The sequence below is a fragment of the Theobroma cacao genome, chromosome 7 (genome assembly GCF_053813885.1).
Source record: "Theobroma cacao isolate CCN51 chromosome 7, ASM5381388v1, whole genome shotgun sequence".
Classification (NCBI taxonomy): domain Eukaryota; kingdom Viridiplantae; phylum Streptophyta; class Magnoliopsida; order Malvales; family Malvaceae; genus Theobroma; species Theobroma cacao.
Window position 1 is genome coordinate 7,949,364 of NC_142645.1, and position 26,903 is coordinate 7,976,266.

At 34.7% G+C, this 26,903-nt stretch overlaps 4 protein-coding genes and 1 pseudogene across 4 annotated transcripts; 1 reads left to right on the plus strand and 4 right to left on the minus strand.

The window, feature by feature from the left end:
• LOC148761600 (receptor-like protein 6) overlaps nt 1-16,951 on the minus strand; it is a 97,543-nt pseudogene extending 80,592 nt beyond the window's left edge.
• On the minus strand, nt 405-4,895 carry LOC108662865 (receptor-like protein 9DC3). Its single transcript, XM_088808293.1, has 3 exons — nt 1,129-4,895; nt 628-664; nt 405-496 (listed from the first exon to the last, which is right to left on the minus strand). Exon 1 carries the CDS (start codon nt 4,840-4,842, stop codon nt 1,825-1,827), a length of 3,018 nt encoding a protein of 1,005 aa, XP_088664419.1. The 5' UTR covers nt 4,843-4,895; the 3' UTR covers nt 405-496; nt 628-664; nt 1,129-1,824.
• Nucleotides 16,952-16,974: 23 nt separating the features above from the next.
• LOC148761604 (uncharacterized) lies at nt 16,975-19,089 on the plus strand. Its single transcript, XM_088808659.1, has 2 exons — nt 16,975-17,013; nt 17,291-19,089. Exons 1-2 carry the CDS (start codon nt 16,975-16,977, stop codon nt 18,821-18,823), a joined length of 1,572 nt encoding a protein of 523 aa, XP_088664785.1. The 3' UTR covers nt 18,824-19,089.
• Nucleotides 19,090-21,100: 2,011 nt separating this feature from the next.
• LOC148761605 (polynucleotide 3'-phosphatase ZDP-like) lies at nt 21,101-23,356 on the minus strand. The gene is made up of 5 exons (XM_088808166.1): nt 23,261-23,356; nt 23,034-23,150; nt 22,208-22,326; nt 21,959-22,028; nt 21,101-21,289 (listed from the first exon to the last, which is right to left on the minus strand). Exons 1-5 carry the CDS (start codon nt 23,315-23,317, stop codon nt 21,242-21,244), a joined length of 411 nt encoding a protein of 136 aa, XP_088664292.1. The 5' UTR covers nt 23,318-23,356; the 3' UTR covers nt 21,101-21,241.
• A 580-nt stretch (nt 23,357-23,936) lies between these two features.
• On the minus strand, nt 23,937-26,383 carry LOC148761606 (polynucleotide 3'-phosphatase ZDP-like). The gene is made up of 6 exons (XM_088808165.1): nt 26,007-26,383; nt 25,862-25,921; nt 25,066-25,134; nt 24,522-24,593; nt 24,322-24,378; nt 23,937-24,013 (listed from the first exon to the last, which is right to left on the minus strand). The coding sequence occupies exons 1-6, from the start codon at nt 26,352-26,354 to the stop codon at nt 23,975-23,977; spliced, it is 645 nt and encodes a 214-aa protein (XP_088664291.1). The 5' UTR covers nt 26,355-26,383; the 3' UTR covers nt 23,937-23,974.
• Between the last annotated feature and the right edge of the window lie 520 nt (nt 26,384-26,903).

A 26,903-nucleotide genomic window follows, 5' to 3' on the forward strand; every position in this document is an offset into this window, starting at 1 on the left:
ACAATAATCAGAGAAACATGCAAGCAGAGGTTACATGCTTAATAATGAGAACTAAAGATTGTTGCCACAAATCTTGTGATAGTACCAAAGGAAAAATGAGAACTAAAGATCAGTTAAATGATCTCAGCAACAGCAAACACTCCTGACCAATGTAAATCAGCTTCAATCACCTAAAAATTTGATTCTAAGAAAATATTTCTTTTAGAATAATTATAAGTATACATGAATTTTGAAACAAGCACATATTTTTAGAGATTCACACTACATAATTTAAGTACCATGGAGAAGATAATAGCAGAACCAAATGAGGAATAATATACAAGTTTAACAAACTTCACCTCGAGCAAATGATTGAGGCTTCTCTTCTGACTTCCTCGTTGGCATTTTTTCACTCCGCCATATCATTTTAGAAAAAGAAGCAATTGTGGAAAATGTTGCAGGCACAACTTTTGACAAAATAGCTCCTACCAAGGAACTGTTCCTATCTTCTGAAAGTCTTCAACATAATTAAACAAAAGTTTATCAATAAAGCACCAAAAGAAAAGAAAACAGAAACTATTCATGAAAGAATCCCTTCTTGTAAAGAAAGATAAATCATACTACATTTCAAAATGCGAAAAAACTAACCCGAAAGCTGAGATCACAGCATGATCTCCAATGATGACTGCACATTTTGAAGATCAAATCGCCATTATTTAAGAATTGAAAAATAAATTATTCAATTGTTAGCATGAGCTAATAAGATTAAGCAACATTAAAGTGTACATGAAAATCTACAAAAAGACACCATTCATGTTCATTTCACTTTTCTACAACTGTATCATCCATTCAAGTTAAAATATTAAATTGAAGGTAAAACTAAAAAACTAAACACATAAATAAATCCAGCAATTATACTTTTTGAAGAAAAATTACCATTAGATTTTTGAAGAATTAAAATGGAAAATATAAATTATTTAGATATTCGAAATGCATAATTATACTTTTTATATGAAGTAATTAACATTATATTCCAGTCAATGTTCATTTAATCAATTACATAATTTTGCTTTAAAGCAACCTTTCAAGCAAATAGCAATAACACCCAAACCAAGCTCAAAAAAATAAAAAATTAAAAAGAAAAATTACCTGTCTATGAATCAAATCACCACGCAAAGAGTAAACCAAGATGAACCCTCGAGAGGTCCCAACTGCAAACACTTTAATCTCATCGAAAACCAGCCACTCTATGGCCGTGATGTGCTCGGCCTCGATAGGTGACAGTTCGGGACAGATCTGAACCGCGGCTCATCCGGGTCGGACCTTCCGAAGTGATCGGTTAGCGATGGCGAGAGAATGGGCATCGAGAGCACAGAGGAGAGTGGTGCTGGCGTCAGGGGTTAGCCATCCTTCCTTGCCAGCGCCGAACTCGGACAAGTCTTCGCCGGCGATGCACCAAGATCCGTCAAGCGATGGTGGCTCCCCTTCAACATTGGCAATTGAGATTACAAATTTGAATTTGGAAAGGAAAGAATTTTGTACAGGAAAGTAAAGCAGGAGACTTATTGTGGAGTCCACGTGTAGAGTTGTGAAGATAATTAAGAAAATTAAATAAAAAATTAAAATTAAAAGTAAAGCATTTTTAATTAAAGTCTTTTAAATTACAACATTTTTCCATACAAACTTCAAACAAAAGCTGCTGCTCGCAAATTTAAAAATGATAAAATGCTGCTCCTCACTAAGAACACCCAGAAGCTGCTGTTGCATTAGATTCAGTTCGAAAGCCACTCTGACAAGTAGAAAAAAGAAAAGGAAAAATCACCTATGTATGATCTGGATGTAGTGCTAGTTTCTTCTTCTTCTGCTGCTTCTGCGAATCCACTTTGTAACATTGTTTAGCCAATCTCTCTCAACCATTCTGACAAACCACCATGGTCTTCCTGTTGTGAATACAATGTATCCCATGCTCAATCCTAACACTACCCCACATCCATAGCCCATCATTGCAACTTTCCAAATAAAGGCTATTTCAAAACCTTCATCTTCCTTAAGCATTGGTACCGGCGGTTTTGGCTCCTCATTGTTGCCACATTGCTTTGATAGTGGAAAGCCACACAATCCCAAGTTCCCACTATAAGAATCATTCTCAAAAGTATCAAATTGCTTCCCATGGGGAATTGGTCCCACAAGATCATTTTGTGAAAGATTTAACACTTCAAGGAATGTCAGATTCGTCAATTGGAAAGGAATTCTGCCACCAAGCTTGTTTGATGAGAGATCTAACGATTCAAGTGAGACCATATTTCCGAAAGATGCTGGGATAGGACCAGTCAAGTTGTTGTTAGACAAGTTGAGCGTTTGGAGCGAAATAAGTTCTCCAACTTCCTTAGGAATTTGTCCACAAAATAGATTGCTCGAAAAGTCTATGGATTTAAAAATGGTTAAGGTTTTTGCCAACTCCATCTCCAATTTTTTTGTTGTTACATTCACAGAAGGCTTCTCAGGAACAACCATAGAATATTGGCAGTCGCGATCATAAATTGCACATCCACGACTATACAACAGTAGGCCTAGACCACCATGTGTCTTTTGATCTTTCATTGCTCTCAAATTTTGGAAGAATTTTGTTGGTAAGGGGCCGGTGAGCTCATTATGAGAGAGATCAATTATTTGCAATGCCGAGAAGTTAGATGGAGCTATGGAAGTGGGCATGGGACCATACAATCTATTCTTTCGCAAAATAAGAACTTGTAGGTCAGGAAGTGAAGCTAACCAATGGGGAAAGGTATCAGTGAACTTATTGTTCCTTAAATTCAAAATCCTCAAGGAACTACAATTAGCCAAAGATTGCGGCAGTAATCCTTCCAATTGGTTGTCATTAAGGGAAAGATATCTCAACCGATCTTTTGTAAAAGAATCAGGGACTTTGCCATAAAAATTATTCACCTCCAAATTCATGAACTGGAGAAAAAAGCTGAAATTTCCAAGACAATTTGGAATGGTTCCAGTCAAGTAATTTCTAGACAAGTCAAGAAACACAAGCGAACTTTGATTGCAAATCAAAGAATTTGAAAGAATTGGCCCTTGAAGCAAGTTTGACCGAAGGTCAAGAACTTTAAGATTCATTCCTGGAAATTGCTCCAAATTGGTCAAAGAGTTGTTAGAAAGGTACAACTCGAGCAAGCTTTCCCACCCTTCTGCTTCCCATTTGGAAATTCCACCACTAATATTGTTATTGGAAAGCTTTAAAATCTCCAAATTTGATGTTCGAAAGAAACTTGGGAATTGTGTTATGCTACAAGAAGAGAATGACACATTATAAAGCTGAGGGAAGGAATAGTTAACATCATTTTCGCTTGCGCTTAATGATAGTAAACTATTATTTGAAAGATCAAGATGGGTAAGATTTTTAAGTTTTGCAAGCATATTTGACTTGATGACACCACTCAAGTTGTTTGAAGAAAGATCAAGCGTTGCAAGGCTCACAAGATCAAAAAAGGAATTCGGTATTGATCCATGAATGTCATTAGAACTCAAATAAATATATTCAAGAGAATTAGGCTTCTGAATTTGGTCAATTGGACCGGTGAGCTTGTTATAGCTGAGATCTAACTTTATCAAAGATGGCAAAGTAAACAGCCAAGAAGGTACTCCACCACTCATAAGGTTATTGGATATGCTAATATCTTCTACCAATTGAAGCTCACTAACATGATTTGGCAGGGAACCTTCTAATCGATTATATGACAAATCTAGATGGGTAAGATGTGTGAGGTTGAACAAAGTTGATGGAAGTTGAACACTAAAATTACAGGAATCAAATGACAAAAAAGTCAATTTATTAAGGTTTCCAAAAGCATCAGGAATCTGTCCTCCAAAATCATTTACAGAAAAATCTAAGAAGATGATTTGAGTGAGATTTCCAATTGATGCAGGAATTGACCCTCTAAAACTGCATAAGGAAAGGTCCAGCAACTTAAGGCCACTACTCAAGTTTGACTTAGGGAAATAACCTATAAGATTTCTGTTACCACCTAAATCCATGTGCTGGAGGTATGGAAGGCGAAAATTTTCACTTGGAAATTCCCCATGCAGATCGCAAAAACTGAGACTCAAACGTTCCAGAGATGAAGTCAAGTTCAAAAAGGACGGTAGTGCAACATCAGACATATTTACAGAGTCAAGGATAAGGTTTCTTAATTCAGTTAAGTTGCGTGCAAGCATGTCAAAACCTTGACTATCAAATCTCAAGTAGGGATTACGATTCCCTGAAAGATCGAGTGAAACCAATTTTGACAGGAGACTGATTTCATATGGGATTAAGTCAGAGAATAAATTATGGGAGAGATTAAGATGGGTCAAACTCACTAATTGATTAAATAACTCTGATGAGATAGAGCCATTGAAATGGTTGTGAGAAAGGTTGAGTCGTTGAAGTCCTTCAAGGTGGAAGAGGCTGCTGTTTTCAAGAAGAGAGCCATGAAGGTTGTTGGCACTGAGGTCGAGCCATTGAAGTCTTTGAAGGTGGAAGAGGCTGTTGTTTGCAGGGAGAGTACCGTGAAGGCAGCTGGCACTGAGGTCTATGCCAATGACATGACCCGTCACCTTGTGGCAACTGACTCCATCCCATGAACAACAATCCGTGCTTTCATTCCAAGAACTTGTCCTTGGGTAACCATCACAATAATAACCCAGAGAAATGGTGTTTTTGAATTCGAGCAAGGCAGCTCTCTGTTCTGGGAGGCATAAATGAGCTGAATCAAGAAAAAAGGAAGGGGAACTCAATGAACAATGGACCTGGAAATGCAAGAATGCTAAAAGCAGGAAAAGGATTCGATACAACATGCTAACTACCTTTTCCATATTTTCTCGAGAAAAAGGAAGTTATGAAACAAGGGTAGTCGAAAAAGGGCAAGCTATGGGAGGTGAAACTGAAAATGAGTTGGGGTTGAGGTCGAGGGACATTTTAAATGGAGTACCTGAGAAGTGGAGACATCTCCTTTTCAAGTCAACCAACAAGTCTTCGCAAAATCTCTTAAATTGTCAAAATTAAATTGTCAAAATCTTTTAAATGGTATAAAACAAACAAAAACTAAGAATTATACAAAAACAAAATTGAATATTATTTTGAAAACAATTCAAAAGATCGTAACGTGAACTTTGAAATTAAAGAGTGACAAAATTGATCATCTAAGTGACAATTCAATTATGAAAACTATTAAGTCAAAAGGAAGATGAAAAACAATTTATTGCTTCTTTGTTCTCTTATCATTATTAGTATTTATCATCACATGTGTTATACATAAAATTCTTTAAATTTCATGATGCAGAAGATTAGATTTTTTTTCTTAATTGGCATATAAACACTGAACTTTAATAATCTTGAAATACAATCTAACGAAAAAAATTAGAAAATATGAGATTCTTTTGGCTTTTTTACAAAGAAATTATGATATTTTTGTTGGTCATATTTTCCCAAAAGAATTATTCTAAGCAAAAAAAAAAGTATATTGAAAGAATGAATTTGAAAAGCCAAATTAAAAATATAACAAAAAGAAGCATTATAGGCTCAATATATTTGTTTTTTTTTAGAGTGAATATATTTCCTATCTTTAATAAAGGCTTAAGGGTAATAAAATAAAGAAGAGAAGGTAGATTTAAAATTTATTTTTATATACATCATCAATGAAATTTTTAAACTCTACAATCAAAGTTAGAAAGTTCCCATGTATCATATTAAGTATATTAATTTAATTAATGAATTAATATAATAAATAAAAACAACATATGAAAATATTCTAACTTTTGTTTTGTTAAATTTAAGAACTCAAAAGATAAGTCTTTGTTTACATTTTCGTGCTTTATACACAGTTAGTCTTCGGCAACTTTCCCAGCAATTATTGATTACTTCAAGACGGATTATCCTTTTGCTTTTTGTTCTTTATTAATTTCTTTGATAATTATATGTATCCTTTTGATTTTCTTTGGTCTTAATTAATTAATTTACTTAATTGGAATTCCCATTACATGCTTTAGCTTTTGTTTGAGCTTAATTAATATAATTACCACGACTCTTCATCTGTTATGACTTCTCTTTTTTAGGTGTTGGGTGTTAAAATAATGAAGGGACCTCAATTACTATTATAAGTGATTGTATTGGTGCATTACATGTATATATAGTTTTATGTGTTTGAGGAAGTAATTCTAGAAAAAAAAAAACACAATAATAATGAGAATAAAAACAAATAATTTCTTTTTTTTTCTCTCAAGAGTAATTTTTTTTTCTAAAAGTGATTTTATTAGCATTAAAACTAATATACCATCTGAAGTCTCTATAGAATTGCTAAAGACTTCTGTTGGCATATAATTCTAACTCGTGCATCATTAGGACCTATGGCATCTCCTCATGAAAATCCTTACAATTGACAATATTATAGCAGTATATATAAAACCATGGAGGACCAATTAGGAATTAATGGAAAAGTGATGACAGCAATAAATAATTTTATCGTCCTATGATAAGGTTGTTATATGTATCTTTCACTAAATCTAACGTTACTTTTAAAAGGAAATGTAAAATGGGCAAAGTAATGTTTGTCAGATAGGAAAGCGTCAGCCATGTTGTCTAGTTCACACCTCAGAGAAGCCAATTTTTTTTTTTTTTTGAGGGGTGCAACTGCAACTGTTCCTTCAAGAGCAAGATATGAACTACTTACTGTTACATAACTGTTATTCTATTTTCTTTCTTCTAGCTGTTCCAAAAAGGTACCTATTGCTTGAAATTATTGTCGAAGCATACTTCAGAATACAATTGAGGGAAAAATTAGTCAGAACTTCATTTTGCAATGCTTTACAATTGTTCCTACATCATATTATAGTTAACACCATCTTCATTCGTGCCTCGTTCCAACTACAATATTAAGTAGCTTATTTCCAAATGAGATAAATATTATTATATTTATAATAAAAATATTTTTAATCAAAGTTAGTCGATATAATTAAATTTGTGATACCTTATTTTACATTTGATGTAAATATGATTGTTAAGATATATATAAACAATCCAAGTCAATTACTATTAACAACTTAAGCTTGAGCTTCTAACAATCATGTGATTTAGATCTAAAAAGTTATTAGATAAATGCTTAAACTTAAATTATTACAAATGGTATTAGAGCATTTGTCAGCTGGATATAGACTTTCATATTACGCTGATGAGATCTTAATCCTGTGGAATGAATATAATTGTGATTGTAATGTGCGCCACATTTGATGTGAATGTGATTCTTAATTATTAAGATTTATATAACAATCAAAGTCAATCACTATTAACACCTTGAGCTTACCCTTTTGAGAACCACGTGGTTTAAACCTGAAATCTATTAGTAACTTGAAATTTATGATTTTGAAAGTCACATGATTTAGACTTGAAAAGTTACTGGACTCACATCTGATTTAAATTTGAAAACTACTAATAACTTGAGTTTAAGTTTTTGAAGATTATGTGATTTAATCATGAAAAATTATTAGATCTACATGTGATGTGAATATGGTTATCAATACTTATATAATGATCCAAATCAACCACTATAACGACTTGCACTTGCTTAAAAAGTTGCTGAACTAGTGCTTATACATCCATTAGAACAAAGTTAGATTTAAAAATTATCATTCATCGACAAAAAAAAACAAGTCATGTTTCTTTATCAAATTAAGCTGTTTTTTTTTTTTTTTCAATTTACTGTCAAGTCATGTTTCTTTATCAAATTAAGCTGTTTTTTTTTTTTCCAATTTACTGTCTGTGTGAAAATAAAAGAAGGCATGATTAGTACCATCATTCTTTCTACAATTTACATTTCATGGCACCTTAATTTGCAGTCACAGAGGAAACAAACAGAGATGGAGGCGAAGATATGAGATATCGAACAAAGAATGAACTTTCTATGTAAAATTATTTTCAATTAAGAAAGCGATTCAACACTGACAGTTGACCAGAGCCTCCGTTTAACAAAAAAACTTCCTGAGGAACATAAGGAGAGTCCAATGATGATCCAAGTCGGTAAGTTGGCTGAGGGACAAGTGAGGGAGGTGAACTTAAAAATGAGTTGTGGTTGAGGCTGATGGAGATGAGAAGTGAACTACGTATTGGAGAAGTGGGGACATGAAAGTGTTAGAATGGAAAGCATGGAGGTCGTTGAATCCTATCGCATTAGAGACGTTAGTAGGATTTGCATATTTTTCTTGAATTTTCATTTGATGTTACTTGGATAATGTTGAAGCAAGAACATGAGTGCAAGGGATGTCATTATGCAAGAATATATATAAACTTTACTTTTATCAATTGATTGAAGTAATTTTTTAAATATGGAAATATATGCACTTAATTATATTGAGCCAAATACTCAATATGCAATTTTTTTTTCAATCTAGACACTATTTTCTTATGTTGACAATCTGTTAAAGTGGACTTCGAGACAAAGAGATGATAATTGAAGTAAACATTTAATTTTTGTTCCTTTTTATTAACAAAAAGTTAAAGTAAACTTCATATTTTAGTTATATAACTTTTTTAAAAAATAAAAAAATAAAAATCAGATAATTTAATTGAAATTCTCCCTAAAAGGCCCCTATTGTTGGAGTTTTTCAGTTTTACATCTAAAATTAATCCAAAATTTTATGTTCAATTTTCCTAGCATAAAAACGCAGCCTCAAAATCATTTCGTTTGTTCTATTTAACTCTCATGAGGTGATAAAAAAATTAAAAATTCATTGAATAACTAAAAATTGAAATCTATGAAATTGGGTCAAGCCAGTGGGCCATCCGACCCATGGATAGGTCTAATGTCATGTTTACAAAGAGGAAAAACATGAATCACATCGACTGTTGTGGTTCCTATTTGAAGACACATTCAAATTCAATCCCTTTCATACAGTTGTTTCTCAATAGATTGGACGTAGTCTTCACTCAACAAAGTTTTTTTTTTTTTGAAAAGTGGAGTTTATTAGCCATTAACCGGTATACCATTGATAGTCTCGAACTGCTGCAGAGACTCTCATTGGTATCAAAATGAAACCCGGCTTGGCAAGAAAAGTCAGAACAAAAAGGTTCATCATTACAAACATAAACCAGCAGTATACCCTCATCAATCAGCAACTTCACAAAACTAGACTGAATCCTGCTTAAGATCAAAAACAAGCAGCAGGAAACAAAGAGGCCAAACGGCCAAGACATAATTTCTAAAATCAGCCTCATACAGCAACAGCAATAACGTAAGACAACAAAACAAAAATGATCCAAAACAGAGTAGAGCCTTCAACGTCCCTTGAAACACTTGATCATCAAAGCCAAGATCCAATCAAGTCGGGGAAGTTGACAGCACATTGAGAAATCCAAGCTAGTTAATTAATTGTTATATGAACCCTTAGCTCACGTTAATCCCTTTTTTTACGTATGAAAAACTATATATATATATATATATATATATATGTGTGTGTGTGTGTGTGTGTGTAATTTTTGAATAATTAATTTAATGATAAGGATCAAATCTATACTTCAACTCTTTCATCCTTATTCTTTCCGTGCATAACAAAAAATTATTAAATAGACATATTTTTTATGTCATCCATAAATTTGATAAATTCTGATACAAAATATAGATTCATGCATGCTCACATGACGACTTTTGATTACTTATTACATCAAGCTAAAATATATATGTGATTAGGAGAACCTATCTAATAATTTAATTTAATGATGCTTATTGATGTATGACTGGTGCTGATGTAATTCTTAATCATTGAAACCTAGAGGAAGAAATGACAAGAGCAATAGTGACAGAAGATGATTTGGGGCAATTCATAAAGGAATATCAAACAAAATTGGCAAAGTGCTGTGTTACAAAGGAAAGGCTTGAAGCGTGTTGACTGTTGTCTGCATGCAGGTTAAAATCATAGCATAAATACTTTTGTCTGCATCGACCCTTAACAACTTGAGCAAAGGGTCATTGTATAGCTTTCGAGAGTGAAGACTACGCCCGCTCTTTTGAGAAAAAAACTGTCCTTGAATGACTTTTAAATAGGGTATTCAATGTGTGCTGCTCTCAAATGTATTCAAGTGTTTAATTTAATAATAATTATATAAACAAGAAACACAGTAAAGAGAGAAATGCACAGAGCCTAGTGGTGTAAGTGTGAGATTCCTGCATCAAATTAAAAATGGAAAGCCAAGCATAGCAGTGTTTGTATAGGAGTAGAAATTGTCAGCCCCTCCCCCACCCATCAAAAGTGAGTTAGAGTAAGGTTGATGCTACTACAGTACCCAATGCAATACATATAAGTTCATTTATAAAGTGTAAAATATACACATAAAAATTTAAAAAAAAATTAAAACTGAAGGGTGGACTGCCACCCCTCTTCCTCCGCCTCTGGTTGTCGAAAAGGGGCAAGTTAAGGAGGTGAATTTAAAAATGAGTGCAAATTAAACACAATTGCTCTCAGAATTGCAACTCATTACAACCAGTGTTATTGTTTGTGTCAGATTAATTTTCGATATTCAAGTAGTTTCATTCTATTCGTAAAACGCTAATGTTACTTGGATAATGTGCAAGCGAGAACATGAGTGCAAGGGATGTCATTATGCAAGAATATAAGCGTTACTTTTATCAATTAATTGAAATAACTTTTTTTTTTCTGTAAATACATAAAAGAATTATTGAGTCTTAAAAAAAGGAAGTAACTCTCTCCAATCTTTTTATTTTGACAAAAAGAAACCATATCTTCAAGCCTAACTTTGTAAATGTGGAAATATATGCACTTAATTATATTGAGTCAAATACTAAAATACAATAAAAAATTATTACAAATTCAGCATACAAAATATGAATTCATGCATGCTAACATGATAACTTTCAATTACTTCTAATCATGATTAGAAGAACCTATCTAATAATTTAATTTATGGATGCTTATTGATGTATGTATGACTGATGGTGATGTAATTATTAAACATTTAAACCAAGAGGAAGAAATGAAAAGGGAAATTAAAAAAGATGGGCAAATTGCCGTGTTAGAAAGGAAAGGCATGAATGAAGGGCGTTAGACTGTTGTCTGCATTGCATACATGTTATAATTATTTGTACCATATAGACTTGTCTGCATTAACCCTTAACTTGAGCTGAGGGTCACTGTATAGCTTTTGGGAGTGAAGAGTGAAGACTACGTCCGACCCTTAACAACTTGAGCAAAGGGTCATTGAATAGCTTTGGAGAGTGAAGAGTGAGGACTACGCCCACTGTTTTCAGAAAAAAACTGTCTTTGAATGACTTTTAATAGGTCATTCAATGTGTGCCCGTCAACGTATTTAAGTATTTAATTTAATAGTAAATATATAAACAAGAAACGCAGTAAAAAGTGGTGTAAGTATGAGATTACAGCATCAAATTGAAAATGGAAGGCCAAGTATAACGGTGTTTGTATAGGAGTAGAAAATGTCAAACCCAGCCCCACCCATCAAAAGTGAGTTAGAATAAGGTTGATGTTAATACAGCCACTACAAAAATAATTACTTTTGAATTATCAACATATACTTTCATTTATAAAGTGTAAAATATACAAATACAACATTTTCTTAATTAAAGCAAGGGCAATAATGGATGTTGATGTAGAAAATTATTTTCAATTTAATTCATAATTGCATGTTGATGGATTATTTGAAAAAATAAAATAAATTGAGATGCCATGAAGACTCAAGATGGTTTGAATGAAAACAACTTATTGAAGCAAAGAGACTTAAGTAGAACCTCACACTTAATTTGCTTGTTTTGTTTATTTTAAAATTATCATATAAATAATTTTTTTTAGATGAATTAAATATTGTCTTATTATTTTTTATATGAAAATAAAGTCAAATATATCATTATTTTTTATTTTAATTTATTTATACGACGAATATTGATTTATAAATTAGATATGAAATTTTTTATTCTGTTCTAAAATTTTAAAAACTACAAATTAACTCTTGAGAAGTGAGATAATTGACCCCAAAACTCACTGTACAACCCTGTTATCGAGTTATAGTACTTTTCTTCGTTTTTGGAAAGTGAATTTATTGGCACTAAGCTGCCATACCATATAAACTCTCTAGACTTTTTGCTAACGAGTTATGGTACATAGTGTATAATTCCGTTAACTAGTTATAATAGTTAGCATATCATCTCACTAATGGATTACAATAATTAGCATAAGGCTCTATTAACGGATTATAATAGTTAACAAAGGATACTACTAACAAATTATGATTAATAATAAAATCATGAGAACAATAATATGATCTTGTCATATAGGTTATAGTAGTGACCGTAATCAAATTAGATGATGAAACTTTGTGAGTTTTAAAAATTGAATTTATGATTTGCATGATACAATATTTGAATTATGATATTTGTTTATTAATAATTTGATTGTTTTGAAAACATGAGTTATTGAAATATTATCGAATGATTTATATAAATATATTGAAATCAATACTTGACGTGGTATACATAACTATACTTGCTGAGTTGTTTTATCATTCTGCCTGTGATCGTTGCATCAACACAGGACCCATACTTATTAACATTCCATAACTGGTAACATATCCAAAATATCCATAAATCTAATGCTTTGCTTCTGCATTACATAAACAGGCAATGTTCTTGCCATGTTCCAGAATAACTATTACACATTTAATCAAAGACTCACCTAAATATCAGACCCATCAAAAGGAGTAATTACATAAGGTATGACAACACAGTTTTCCTCTGAACCTATGTCTTGTGTCACATTTTTCTTAACTTTATGATGCAATCCTAGATATTAAACAAATGAGTTCATTTCCAACCATGATTTAATTCTAACTGATCTCAACCTGATAACTTTAGATTCAACTCATGTTAACATAAGAAGACTTCATTCGACTCATCAGTTAAAAAGACACATTCAACCTATAAGTTTAAACAAAAATCTACAAAGCACACCAATTTTGTTCATCTCACTTTGCACTTTCTACAACTGTATCATTCATTGAAGGTAAAATTAAAAAACTAAACACATAAATAAATCCAGCAATATTCAATAAATTGAAATTCATCAAGCAACTTTTTTTATTGTTGCTTCTACTACTTGCTTCTGGAAGCTAAACACGCAAAAAGCAATAATTTTTTGAAGGATTAAAAATAAAAATGTAACTTATTTAGATAAGGAAATGCATAATTATACTTTTATATGAAGTAATTAACATTATATTCCAGTCAGTGTTCATTTAATCAATTACATAATTTTGCTATAAAGCAACCTCCAAAGCAAATAGCAATAACAACCAACCCAAGATGAATAAAAAAAGACATAAAAAAAAAGGAAAAAATACCTATCTATGAATCAAATCACCACGCAAAGACTAAACCAATATGAACCCTTAGGAGGTCCCAACTGCAATCACTTTAATCTCATCCAAAAGTCTTCGCAGGCGATGCAGCCAACATCCGTCAAAGTGATGGTGGCTCTGCTTCGACATTGGCACCAGGCTTAGTTTTTTCTATACAAATCCTAAATTCAGAAAAAAAAAATTCTTCAGAACTAGTCTTTTCCATATAAAGCTTCAGATAAAAGCTGCTGAACATGAAAAGCAAATTATCCACTAAGAACATCTGGAATTGTTCAAACCACTGCCATGGAAAAGCCAGATGATAGAGAAGCAGGGTGCATTAGATTCAGTACGAAAGCCACCCTGACAAGTAGAAAAAAAGAAAGGAAAAATCAATTGTAGATTACAAAAGCAATGAGAACTTTGTTGTAATTCTACCTTGGCAAAAAAAACTCACCTATGCATGATCTGGATGTAGTGCTAGTTTCTTCTTCCTCTGTTTCTGCGAATCCACTTTGTAACATAGTTTTGCCAATCTCTCTCAACCATTCTGATAAACCACCATGGTCTTCCTGTTGTGAATACAATGTATCCCATGCTCAATCCTAACACCACTCCACATCCATAGCCCATCATTACAACTTTCCAAATAAAGGCTATTTCAAAACCTTCATCTTCCTTAGGCATTGGTACCACCGGTTTTGGCTCCTCACCGTTGACACATTGCTTTGACAGTGGCAGGCCACACAATCTCAAGTTTCTGCTATAAGAATCATTCTCAAAAGTATCAAATTGCTTCCCATGGGGAATTGGTCCCACAAGAACATTTTGTGAAAGATTTAACATTGCAAGGAATGTCAGATTTGTCAATTGGGAAGGAATTCTACCACCAAGCTTGTTTGACGAGAGATCTAATGATTCAAGTGCAATCATATTTCCGAAAGATGGTGGGATAGGACCAGTCAAATTGTTGTTAGACAAGTTGAGTGCTTGGAGCGAAATAAGTTCTCCGAGTTCCTCAGGAATTTGTCCACTAAATAAATTGTTCGAAAAGTCTAGGAATGTAAAAATGATTAAGGTTTTCACCAACTCAATCTCCATTCTTTTTGTTGTTATATTTACAGCAGTTTGGTGATAGTCATAAGCATACATAACTTGAGCATTCGGATTCTTGTACAAGAATGACTCCGAAGATCTGTCTTTAGGTACATCTTTCATTGCTCTCAAATTTTGAAAGAATTTTGTTGGCAAGGGGCCAAAGAGCTCATTGTGTGAGAGATCAATTATTGGCAATGCAGAAAAGTTAGAAGAAGTTATAGAATTGGGCATGGGACCATGCAATCTATTGGATGGCAAAATAAGAACTCGCAACCTTGGAAGTGAAGTTAACCAATAGGGACAGGTATCAGTTAACTTGTTGTTCCTTAAATTCAAAACTTCTAAAGAACTACAATTTGCCAAGGATCGCGGTAGTAATCCTTCCAATTGGTTGTCATTGAGGAGAAGATTTCTCAACAAATTATTTGCAAAAGAATCAGGGACTTTGCCATAAAAATTATTCATCTCCAAATTCATGATCGTGAGAGCATAGCTGAAATTTCCAAGACAATCTGGAATAGTTCCAATCAAGTTATTTCTAGATTAATCAAGAACCATAAGCGAACTCCAATTGCAAATCAATTGAGGGATATTTTCAGTCAATTTATTCTTCGAAATTAAGAATACAACCAAAACTTGTGTTAGATTTGGATTTTGAAGATTCAAGCACGTTGAGAGAATTGGCCCTTGAAGCATGTTGGACTGAAGGTCAAGAACTTGAATATTCTTTCCGGCTGGAAATTGCTCCAAGGTGGTCAGAAAGTTGTAAGAAAGGTTCAACACACTCAATCGTTCCCACCCTTCTGCTTCCTTTTGGAAATTCTACCATGAATCTTGTTATTGGAAAGATCTAAAAGCTCCAAAGTTGATGTTCAAAAGAAACTTGGGAACTGTCTTATGCTACAAGAAGAGAATGACACTTTAACAAGTTGAGGGAAGGAGCAGTTAACATCATTGCCGCTTGTGCTTAATGATAGTAAACTATAATTTGAAAGATGAAGATCCGTAAGATTTTTGAGTTTTGCAAGCATATTTGACTTGATGACACCACTCAAGTTGTTTGAGGAAAGATCAAGCGTTTCAAGGCTCACAAGATCGAAAAAAGAATTCAGTATTGATCCATGAATGTCATTAGAACTCAAATCAATATATTCAAGAGAATTAGGCTTCTGAATTTGGTCAATTGGACCAGTGAGCTTGTTATAGCTGAGATCTAACCTTCTCAAAGATAGCAAAGTAAACAGCCAAGATGGTACTCCACCGCTTATAAGGTTATTGGATATGCTAATATCTTCTAGCAATTGAAGCTCACTAACATGATTTGGCAGGGAACCTTCTAATCGATTATATGACAAATCTAGATGGGTAAGATGTGTGAGGTTGAACATAGTTGATGGAAGTTGACCACTAAAATTACAGGAATCAAATGACAAAAAGGTCAATTTATTAAGATGTCCAAAAGCATCAGGAATCTATCCTCCAAAATCATTTCTTGTAAAATCTAAGAAGATGATTTGACTGAGATTTCCAAATGATGCGGGAATTGACCCTCTAAAATGGCAAAAGGAAAGGTCCAACAACTTAAGGGCATTACTCAAGTTTGTCTTAGGGAGATAACCTGTGAGATTTTGATTCCAACCTAAATCTATGTGCTGGAGGTATGGAAGGCTAAAAACTTCACATGAAAGTTCTCCATCTAGTTGACAATGATTAAGACTCGAGCTTTCCAGAGATGGAGTAAAGTTCATAAAGGAAGGAAGTGCAACATCAGACATATCTACAGAGTCAACGGTAAGGTTTCTTAATTCGGTTAAGTTGCGTGCAAGCATGTCAAGACCTTGACTATCAAATCTCAAGTGGGAATAACCATTATTGGAAAGATAGAGTGGAACCAATTTTGACAGGAGACTGATTTCATATGGAATTAAGTCACATAATGAATTATAGGAAAGATTAAGGTGGGTCAAACTCACTAATTGATTAAATAACTCTGATGAGATAGAGCCATTGAAATCGTTGTGAGCAAGGTTGAGTCGTTGAAGTCCTTGAAGGTGGAAGAGGCTGCTGTTTTCAAGAAGAGAGCCATGAAGGTGGTTGAAACCGAGGTCGAGCCATTACAGTCTTTGAAGGTGGAGGAGGCTGCTATCTACAGGGAGGGTACCGTAAAGGCAGCTGTTACTGAGGTCTATGCCAATGACGTGACCCGTCACCATGTGGCAACTGACTCCATCCCATGAACAGCAATCCGAGCTTTCATTCCAAGAATTTGTCCTGGGGTAAGAAGAAAATGTCCCACAATAATCATATAGAGAAATGGTGTTTTTGAATTCGAGCAAGGCAGCTCTCTGTTCTGGGAGGCAGAAATGAGCTAAATGAAGAGAAGAGGAAGGGAAACTCAATGAACAATGGAGCTGGAAACACGAGCGCTAAAAGCGGGTAAAGGATTTGGAACAACAACCTAAATACCCTTCCCATATGTTCTCGAGAAAAAGGAAAGTATGAAACAAGGTTTGTCCGAAAAGGGCAATGTTAGGGAGGTGAAGTTCAACATGAGCTGTGGCTGAGGCCGAGGGACATAAAAATACAAGTAGTGGACATCTCTTTTTCAAGTTAATCAACAAGTCTTTTTATTTTGATTTATTCATGTGACGAATATTGATTTATAATGAGATATGAAGTCTTTTGTTATGTTCTAAAGTTGTAAGAGCTATGAATTAATTCTTGAGAAGTAGGATAATCAACACCAAACTAATTCTACGATCTTATTAATGAGTTATAATAGTTAGCATATGACCTAATAACAGAATATAATAGGTCGCACATTATAATAGTGCGGAGATAAGGCGTGTGGCGAAGCGAAACGCGCGTCGAAAATCGAAAAAGCTAGCCGAATCCCTCTTCTACCGGTTGAAGAACCCAGGGAAGCCAAACCATGCCGATAACTTCACGGAAGAAGAGCTGGAAGCAATCGGACTCGGTTACGACCGGATGGTCCGGTTCATGGAAAAAGACGATCCGAATTTGAAACACCCTTTTGATTGGTACAAATATGGTGAATTTGGGCCTTATTCTTGGCGTGGGGTTGTCGTTGGCGACCCAATTCGAGGGCGGTTTACGGATGAAAGGGTCACGATGATAGGGGAAGTGAAGAATCATGAGGAATGGGAGAAGATAGAACAGTTCGAGATGGCTTCAGAGTTTGGGAAAAGGTTGGAAATGATGGATAAAAACGTTGGCTTTAGGTACTTTTGGGTGTTTGTTAGGCACCCGAAATGGAGTTTAAATGAATTGCCTTGGGAACAATGGACTTTAGTTTGTGAAGTTGTTGCTGAAGCTAGGAAAAATGAGAGGTTAGACAAGTGGAGTTTGATGGGGAGATTAGGGAATAAAGCTAGATCTTTGATTACTCAATGCGCGGCTTGGATGAGACCGGATATTATTTATGTTAAGAAGCCTGTTTATCAATGTAGGTTTGAAGGTCAAGATGATTTTTTTAAGGCGTTGATGCCGTTTCTTGATCCTAAAACGGAAGGGGAATATTTGTTTGAGGTTAGGAAAGAGGATGGGAGTGGGGAACTGTGTAGTTATTTTGAGGGGTTGTGTAAGATTGTGAAGGTGAGTCAAAAGGCTTTTGTGGATGATGTGGTGAAAGGGTTTGAGAAGTTGAGTGAGGAAGGGAAATCGCGGTGTTTAGAGTTTTTGTTGAGTAATCATCCGGTGCCTCTTTTGCATCCATATACAAAGGAGTGGAAGGCTAAGTTGGAGGAGATGGAGTTGGGTTGTGATGCACCGGATGATGATGAGGATGATAGGGGCCGAGATTCTAGTGAGACCCAGTTCACGGATTGGATTGAGGATGATGGTGGTGATGATGAGGAGGTGGAGGATCAAGAGGATGTGGTTCTGGATATGGAAGAAGGTGGAGACGAAGAATTTGGGACTGAAGGAGGGGAATCTGAGGAAGAAGAGGATGAAAAGTACTGGGTGGAAGAGTTTCAGAAGGCAGTAAGTAGCTCTGAAAGGATGGAAAAACTTGCAAAACGAAGTGTTGAGATGACTACAGAGTTCTACAAGAAGCAGTTGGGGGTAATGGAAGCTGACAAAAAGAAAAAGATTATGGAAGATGGAGATGAAACTGCCCTGAGGGGTAAAAGAGCAAAAGTGAGACCAGAAGAGTGGAAATATGCAGGGATTGGTCCGTGGAGGAGAAGGATTAAGAAGAGCAAAATTCCTCCAGAGCTGTTTTTACGTGCAGCTGTTAGACCATTTACTTATAGGAATCGTGTGAAGGAGATTGTCTTGACAAGGCATGCAATATCGGAGGGTGAGATTGGTAGGAAAGAATGAGGCAGTAAATTCATCGGAAGCAAATTAGCTATCTGATTATAATGCAGATGACCACATATTCATGGCAAATCTGTCTATATGCTGCAACAAGCTTGTATTTGTAACTGTTAAAGGAATCTTGAAATTATTTGTAAAACAGTACCAAATGTATGTTGTAGAACAATTTTTGTTCAGAGTTGAGGGAGTCATGTAGGTAGAGTTTGCACAGTTTGTCGTAACTCATATTGAATTACATATCTGATAGTTCTTTACATATTTTATCCTACCATTGGAGTTGATTTACCCTCTGCAGAATTACATTTTGATACATCTATTGAAATCAACATACTTTTGGCTCTGATTACTGGCGTTTGATTATGAAGAGGCTGGGCATCATTTGTTGAAAAACTATCTAGGAAGTGTATGCCAGTTTTCCCAATGTATGGGTTGATATTAGAAATCTAGTGAAAAACAGAGTTCTCCCTGGAATTACTGACCAGATGCTGTGCTATGACACACTATACTTTGTATATGCTGATGTGGTCCTTATATGATTATATGAATCTTAGTCTATTAGGCTTCACATTGTTTTTTTTTTTCTATTTTTAGCCAGAGGCTTCATGTTGTGCTTATGCTTGGAAATATCAGTGAACGTCGTCTAGTTGCCTGTGCTAGAGAATTGGAAACACTCTCTTTACTCAGGGACTTTTTTTTCAGTCTTGTGCCCTAGCAGCAGAGAATAGAATACAATGAACTGCGACAATCTTGCCTTGGGTTTTTACATTATCTACACTTTAAGAAACAGACAATGGAAATCTTACATCTCTTGCATTTATAAATCTCTCTTGCATACCATCAATTGTCTCTGTGTTTGCTGTTGACTTATGAATATGATATCCTAGAATACGTCTCGGTGGTGAAGCTTCCTTTTAGTGGTGTAAGTTTATAAGACACCGAAAGTAGGTTAAAATGATCTGTTTCATATCCTATGTTCCTACATATTGTGCTCAAGTTTTGTTGATGTTAGGAATGTCAGCTTTTAGCTTTTCAGTGTAAGCCTTCTTTTGATCATTACTTGTGCTTATGCTGTAAAGTCATACATATCAGTTGCTTACCTTTACTGTTTCATCTAAAGTTGAGCTATGTTTCCTAAAGAATGCTATATCCATTTCATCCCCTGAATTAATGGATGTTTTGGTCATTTGGACATATTATATATGCAACTCCTTTAAGCTAGACAGTAACATGAAGAGATTTCCTCGCTCAGGAATTCGCTAGCATTTTATTAATGAATTGAATTCTACAATCCAGGGTTGAACCAAGCACTTGGGAGCCAACTCAGTTTGCATCAATATCATGCTAGTTAAAAGGTACGAAGGAGCTGATGCCCGCTAAGATGCAACAAGGTCATTTACAATTAATCTATGAAGTTTGAATCAATATCGAGCCCACTTAGTATTAGAAATGGCTCTTATATACTAAAATAAAGGGCATGAGGACCCTTTAATAGTACAAGTTAACGCTGCAATCTCTTCACAAGTCCGGGCTAACAGTGAAAAGTTTGTGCAACAACCAGCAACAATCATTAGTACCTATATGCTGCCAGCCATCTTAGTCGACCTTTATGTGCACATACCTATAGTAAGAGGAAGAAAGTTGGTGTATATGATCCGTTATTTTGCAAGAGAATACATATTGCAGCATCTTGAATCCGTCCCCTCCCACTATTGGCATATCTGGATCAACTTAACCATTGAGGATTGGGTTAATCCCACAGCTCATTAGTGTTCAGAGGGATTTTTGTTTATGTGGGTTATAAATTGTGTGTTTTTCACTTGTTACTCCTATTAAAAATAGATGGCATCATAGAAAAGCTCAGTTTGGTTCCACTGGAGGTTATGCCCTCTATACATTTCAGATACTAGTTATCTTAGCTATTGGTTTCAGGTTCTGTTGCTGAAATGCTAAACTAGATCTTAACATACACTCCATCAAGATGAGATTGCAAAATCAGGCAATGAAACTTCTAACGGTCGTTGATTCATAGGCTTGATGCATCATGTCAACTTCCAACTGCCAGGGTAGCCAGTCGGGATGATTCACTGGCTCTAAACAGGAAAGCTGATTCTATTATTGATTAGCATGGGAAACTCACTGTTGCTCTTCGGACTGTAGGTAAAGAATGTGCTCTGTTTTTGGGGATAGTGGCTGCAAAGTTGGTTTTATTCTCACTTAAAATATGCTGCTCAGAGAGAGAGAGAGAGAGGCCTTAAAATAAATTACTCTAAAGCATAATAATCTCCGATGACATTTGTGTTGCACAGACTTTGCTGTTAAAAAGATGCATCAGACAAGATGAGTATAGCTTATAAATAATACAGAACTACACGCCAACAACATTGCTACTTTGTGCATCAGGAGCTACCATAAAAAATTCACTCAAGTGCTGAAGTATTCCTCAGGAACATAAAATTTCAATCCTACCGCCTGCAACCAAAAGAAAATCATGTAAATGACTCTGTTGACCATGCTGAACCAATAATTAATATTTTTTATACTACTAGAAACTAATGAAACAACGAGTGAATGCCTTCACATATATAACAACTTCACACATTTTTCACATGATATGAAAGAATTACTAGCTTATGTTTACTTCATGTATATAAGCTTTAACCTTATCGATAGTTATGAAACTAATGCCTCTAGATGTGATCATACTAGTAATCTGGATTACTAATATTGATTAATGTGGTTCACTTTATTAGAACTATTTCAAAAGAAGTTGCACACGTCTTTTCTCTTCCTGGCAAAACCTTCAGTGTAAGACTTAACCATTCCATATCAATAATACAGGCACCCAAGAGGCACACATTGACATGCGGAAATAAAACAGGGCAGTTTAGAAAATGGGTATTAAAATGACCATAGTTTCTTGCACTTTATTAAGAAGCTAAGAGGAAACAACAGCAAGGCCATGAAAAAGGTTGCAAAATTGTGTTAATCAGCATAATAGCACAAAGGGAGCATTTCCATATTCCAGTCTCTGCCAAATGGCATAGAAGACATGTTATTGCATAAAAAATCAATAACTGAAAACTGATGATTGTTGAAAATAAAATAAAATATCAATAACATGGACAAGCTCAATGAAACCTGTGCAAATTTTATATCAGCATCACTATGGTCATCGGGTCTCCCAGCAGCGTCACCAACATAAAAAGATCTAAAATTCAGACAATCAGAGCTTCTGTCAGATCAATGTTCCATACTGCTAAATCACAAAGTTAAGCAACCAGATCATGCTATCACAGTAAGTAAATTCCCATATCACTATCAACTAGTACAAGTCAAATTACTTAAAAGCTTAGCAGAGGAAGACAAGATAAGGAAGAGAAAAATAACTGATTCATATCAATTGGAATGCCAGAGTTGAAGTGTTTCTCCATAATGTGCCACATCCCAGGATTAGGTTTTCGAAAAGAATCATCTACTTTACTGCCTAACCCACAAGCTATAAAAACCTGCACGCATATATAACAACTGAAGACCTTTCAAATTTGTAGTATTTTACATTACAGTAGAGTGCTTCGGACACGTTAGGCCATCAGAACAAAATGAGAGACAGAAACAGTCCCCTAAAATCCAGCTTGATTCAGCTGAATGGTGGCATTCATAAAAAAAAAAAAGCATGAAAGCAAGCAAGAAGATCATGGTCAGATGTTTATTATAGATGATTCAATCATTCCAGAAATCAATATGGTGATGTGTAATTCATTGTTCAGATAGCATCATAATGGAGTGACCACGAAATTAAGATTTTCAGATACCAGAGAATGATACCTAAAGAGTGAGTTGTTTTATTTATAAACCATTTAAAATGTATATTAAAGAGCCCAGAATACAGCAAAGTCTGGACATCCCCATTAATACTCTATATATATTTTGCTGGGAACCTTAAGCAGCACATTAACTGAATTCAAATAAACCTTAATTTAGTTGGGTTTCACTAGATGAATGCATTGTGCCACTCTTCTCAGTGTAACACTATTGAGATGCAGACTGGAAGTAATTATTCATGAAGCACCATCATTGTGATCAATATAGAATCTGGACAAGTTTGGCACCAGATATGATTTGAGATTTGGTGCTACTGAGAAGTCCAAATAGTTAGGAAATACTTGATTTTTATAGAGGAATAACAAAGGTAACTAAATGGATCAACCCCAACCTGCATTGGAACCTTTACTTGATTAATGAAATTGTTGAGACGTCCAATTTTTAAGTCCACAGCTAGCTGTCTTTTATTCTTCCAGTGCTCAATATTGGATTCATTTGTAAAGATTACCTGTAAAACAGAATTCACAATAAGAAAAAAATTAACAAATGCACTAGGATAATAATTTTCTTATAGAAAATAAACAGCCAGAAAGCTTTTAGAAGAAAAAGAAACAAAACCAGCTTATAGCCCTCTTCATAAAGACTCTGCAACTTCTCTGGTATTGAGGGATACATAAGGGACCAAGCATCTGCACCTACTCTGAAAACCAAGAAGTATAGTTATCAGTTCAAAAAGGTGATCTGCGGCTTCAATTTGATGGTTAAAGCACAGTACATAGGATTGGGCTTGGCATTATAGAGTGGCCCATGGCCATTCTACATTTTGTTGTCAAAATAGCCATTTCCATTTTCCCTTTATCCCTTCTAACTCCTAAACCTCTAAACCCCATTCCAGCCTCCCCATGGTTTTGGTTGATTTGGTTTAGCTTAGGTTAATCACTAAAGACCTAAGTTACATGGACTTGGGATAGGGTGTTGGACACAGGTACAGTCCGTTTTTGACAACATTTTACATTAATAATGAGGATGTAAGTGTCATATCCATATAAATAGTAAAGTGTCCAAAAAGTATCAGACACAGGCATGTTGGGGTAAAATGAAGATCCCGTTTAACATAGCTGAAGACAATATCTTGAGACATTTCAGTACAGAAAGAAGATTACATTAACAACATTATTCTGAACCAATCATAAGATGAAGAAACAAATAAATGAAATAGAAATGAAAAAGAAAATTGCAACCCTGTTGAGCAACTATGTTGCATTATATTACATTCTATCAAGTTAAACGGCATGGAAAAGGAGGAATAAAGGAGATGCAATCAAAATCATTCTATGCAGCAATTTTACCCGAATCATGAAGACCATCATCCTGAGAAAGATAAAAGGAGATGCACCTTACAAATGAAGTGCTCGTTACCAACAAATCAACTAAAAGGAAGACTGAGTCAAGAAGATTAGATTACATCTCGACATCAGAATTATTTGGATATGCCACCAAAGATTAAATGCATAAAATGATGAAAGTGATGAAAGTGATGATAATAAATATCTAGCTAATAAAAGTAGTCAGAATCTACAAGATTAAATCAAGTAATAAACTTCAGTATCCACCATTATGAAAGCAGCCAAGTTTTTTCTTCTTCATATCTCTTTTGTACTATTTGACTGGTATCTCACCTGCTCAAGAAATATGATTGTCTGGAATGCCTTCCATTTTGGCTTTAATGCAGCATCCTAAAGCAAAGATAAAAAGATAAAAATAGGTAAAACATAAAATTTTCAATAATTATATGGACCTTTGATCTCAAATAAAGAAACTTGTTTAGCATATGTTAAGTTTCTAAAACATATCATATAACATGCAAAATATGCTATACCTTATACTTATCCTTCACATCAGAGACAGAAAAGGCTATGTCCATCACAGGTTTCTCATCTGGCATTGACAACTAGTTGAGAGCACATAAAAGTTAAAGCTGATCAATCGTTGGGCTCGACAACTACACAAACATCAAGGACTCAAACAAATACATAGGCAATTATACATAAAAGTTAGGATTAACCACACAAACTAGTCACACTTCACAAATTTTCGGTCCATCCCAAATTAGTCCACAGTCAAATAGGCAGACTTTGAAGTTGGAACTCATAAAAGGTAATCACAATCGTATTTCTTGAGCCACTTGAAGGAAAAGGATAACTTGCCCCCTTAATTTTGAATTACTTTCCTCTACACAGTTATTTTCTTTGTCTTTATCAGTTCTCTGCAAATGGTGCAGGATACGACATAAAATACAACAGATAAATGATACAAAGTGCAAGTCCAAAGGTGAAAATAAAAACTTATTATCCTTTTCTCCTTTTCTTTTTTCTGAAGGTCTCTACATCATGCAAGAAAGTGGAAAGGGATGAACCCCTTACCTTAATTTTCTTTGAATTACTTTTCTCCAATTCCATTTCTTCTTCTTCATCCTCATTTTTTCCCTGCAACTGTTTATTAAATAATGTAAGAATAGGTAAAGGATACTCATAAACTTACAAAGATGAAGCGGAAAACCCATAATTTTAATTTGGTCTTTTTTCACCCTCAAAAATACACCTTAAGCATCTCCTCTTCATCTCCATGAAAAAAGGAAAGAAAAAAAATGGAAAACCAAACATATTAGCAAGTGAGTACAACCAGAAAAAAGTTTTGTCAACTATCCAATCTAGGGGAAAACCACGAAATGCAAGAACATTGTAACTGCAAATGACTAAAATTCCATTACATTCAAATTCTAGTATGGATACACAACTGCTCAATTCAGAAAACAAAACTTCTGAAGTAATGTGCCCCTTTCAAACCACAAAACTCGGTCTTAAAGTCTAATCTACTACCAATATATATTATAGAATATGCTGCACAAAAAAAGACAAAGGTATGGAGGAAAAAAAGCATTGTTTTAATTAAAATTTACTTATGTGTTCATAATATAGAGTTTAAGGTAGGAGAGAGTAACACATATATATACTTCTACTCCTGAGTCATGACCACAGATAAATCTTAAATACTGAACAAAAGTCCCCTTGGACACAACTAAAACACTATTTCTCAAATCACACTCAGCTTGTTGTCAAGCGTCAAGCTATAACCAACTACTAAACTCTAAAGTTAACCAGGAAGAGATAACATCATTTCACATTTGCAATCACAATTCACAGAAATTTAACCAAGTACCTGCTCCGTCAACTTATCAGACTCATCCGCCAATTTCTTCAAAGCTTCCTGATCAACACCCTGACACCAAAAAAATCACTATTGAATCCAAACGCAAATCTTTTTAAACTTTTTGGCAGCAAATGAAAAGCTAAAAAGGTTCAACCTTCAGTAAGTCAAAGCCCTTAATTACGTCCAGAGAATCAATCTTTTCAGAGAAGCAAGGCAAGTGATGCCATTTGGTCACGTCAAAGCCTCTTAAATCTCTGGTGACAAGGCCCAACCTCAGGGCCTGAGCAGTTATTGCTTTGCCACATTTCTTGCAAGAGGACCTGCCAGACTTGGCATACTCAGCTATAATTTTGGTGGACATTTTTTGTTTTTTTCCAAAAGTGAAAAGAAAGGGGAGAAAAAAGGTTGTGGCTTTTTGGGGTTTTGGTCTGGGGAAGTGGAAGAATAAAAGAGGACTTTTGGGTTTAGCGGGGATTGTAAGGGTAGAGGAGAGCTTTAGCATGGAAACAAAGATGAGAGGTCTAATGGGTTCCCGCCATTTTTGGTAGCTCTGTTGCGGAGTCGGTGTTTACTGTTTAGTAGGAGTTTCTTGTTAAGTCCCCAATGTGCTTGGAAGGTGAGAAATCTAGAGAAAGTAAAAGGGTGGGGTAAAAATAAAAGTAGGAGAGTGGATTATTTTACCATTTTTAATGGATATTTTTATTTTTTACTTTTTGGAAGAAAAAGAAAGAAGGGTTGATTTGATTTAATAAACAAAATTAAAAGTAATGGTGAAATAAAAAAGACAAAATTTATTTTTTAAACTTTTTTTCTACTTATTTTCCAATAAAAAAATGTAAACATATTTCCTTTCCTTTCTCCTCCTCCTCCTCCTTCCCCACGTTTCCACTTCCCTCACATTCCCTTCTCCAGCCTGCAACTAAGAAGGTTTTTGACAGTTCATTCAAGCCTGAGAATTTTCATTGAAAATTTCTCAACAACTAAAGAAAGACCCAAAAAACAGAAAAGAAAAACCTTCTCTCGATGAACCCATACGATGAGAAGAGGCTAA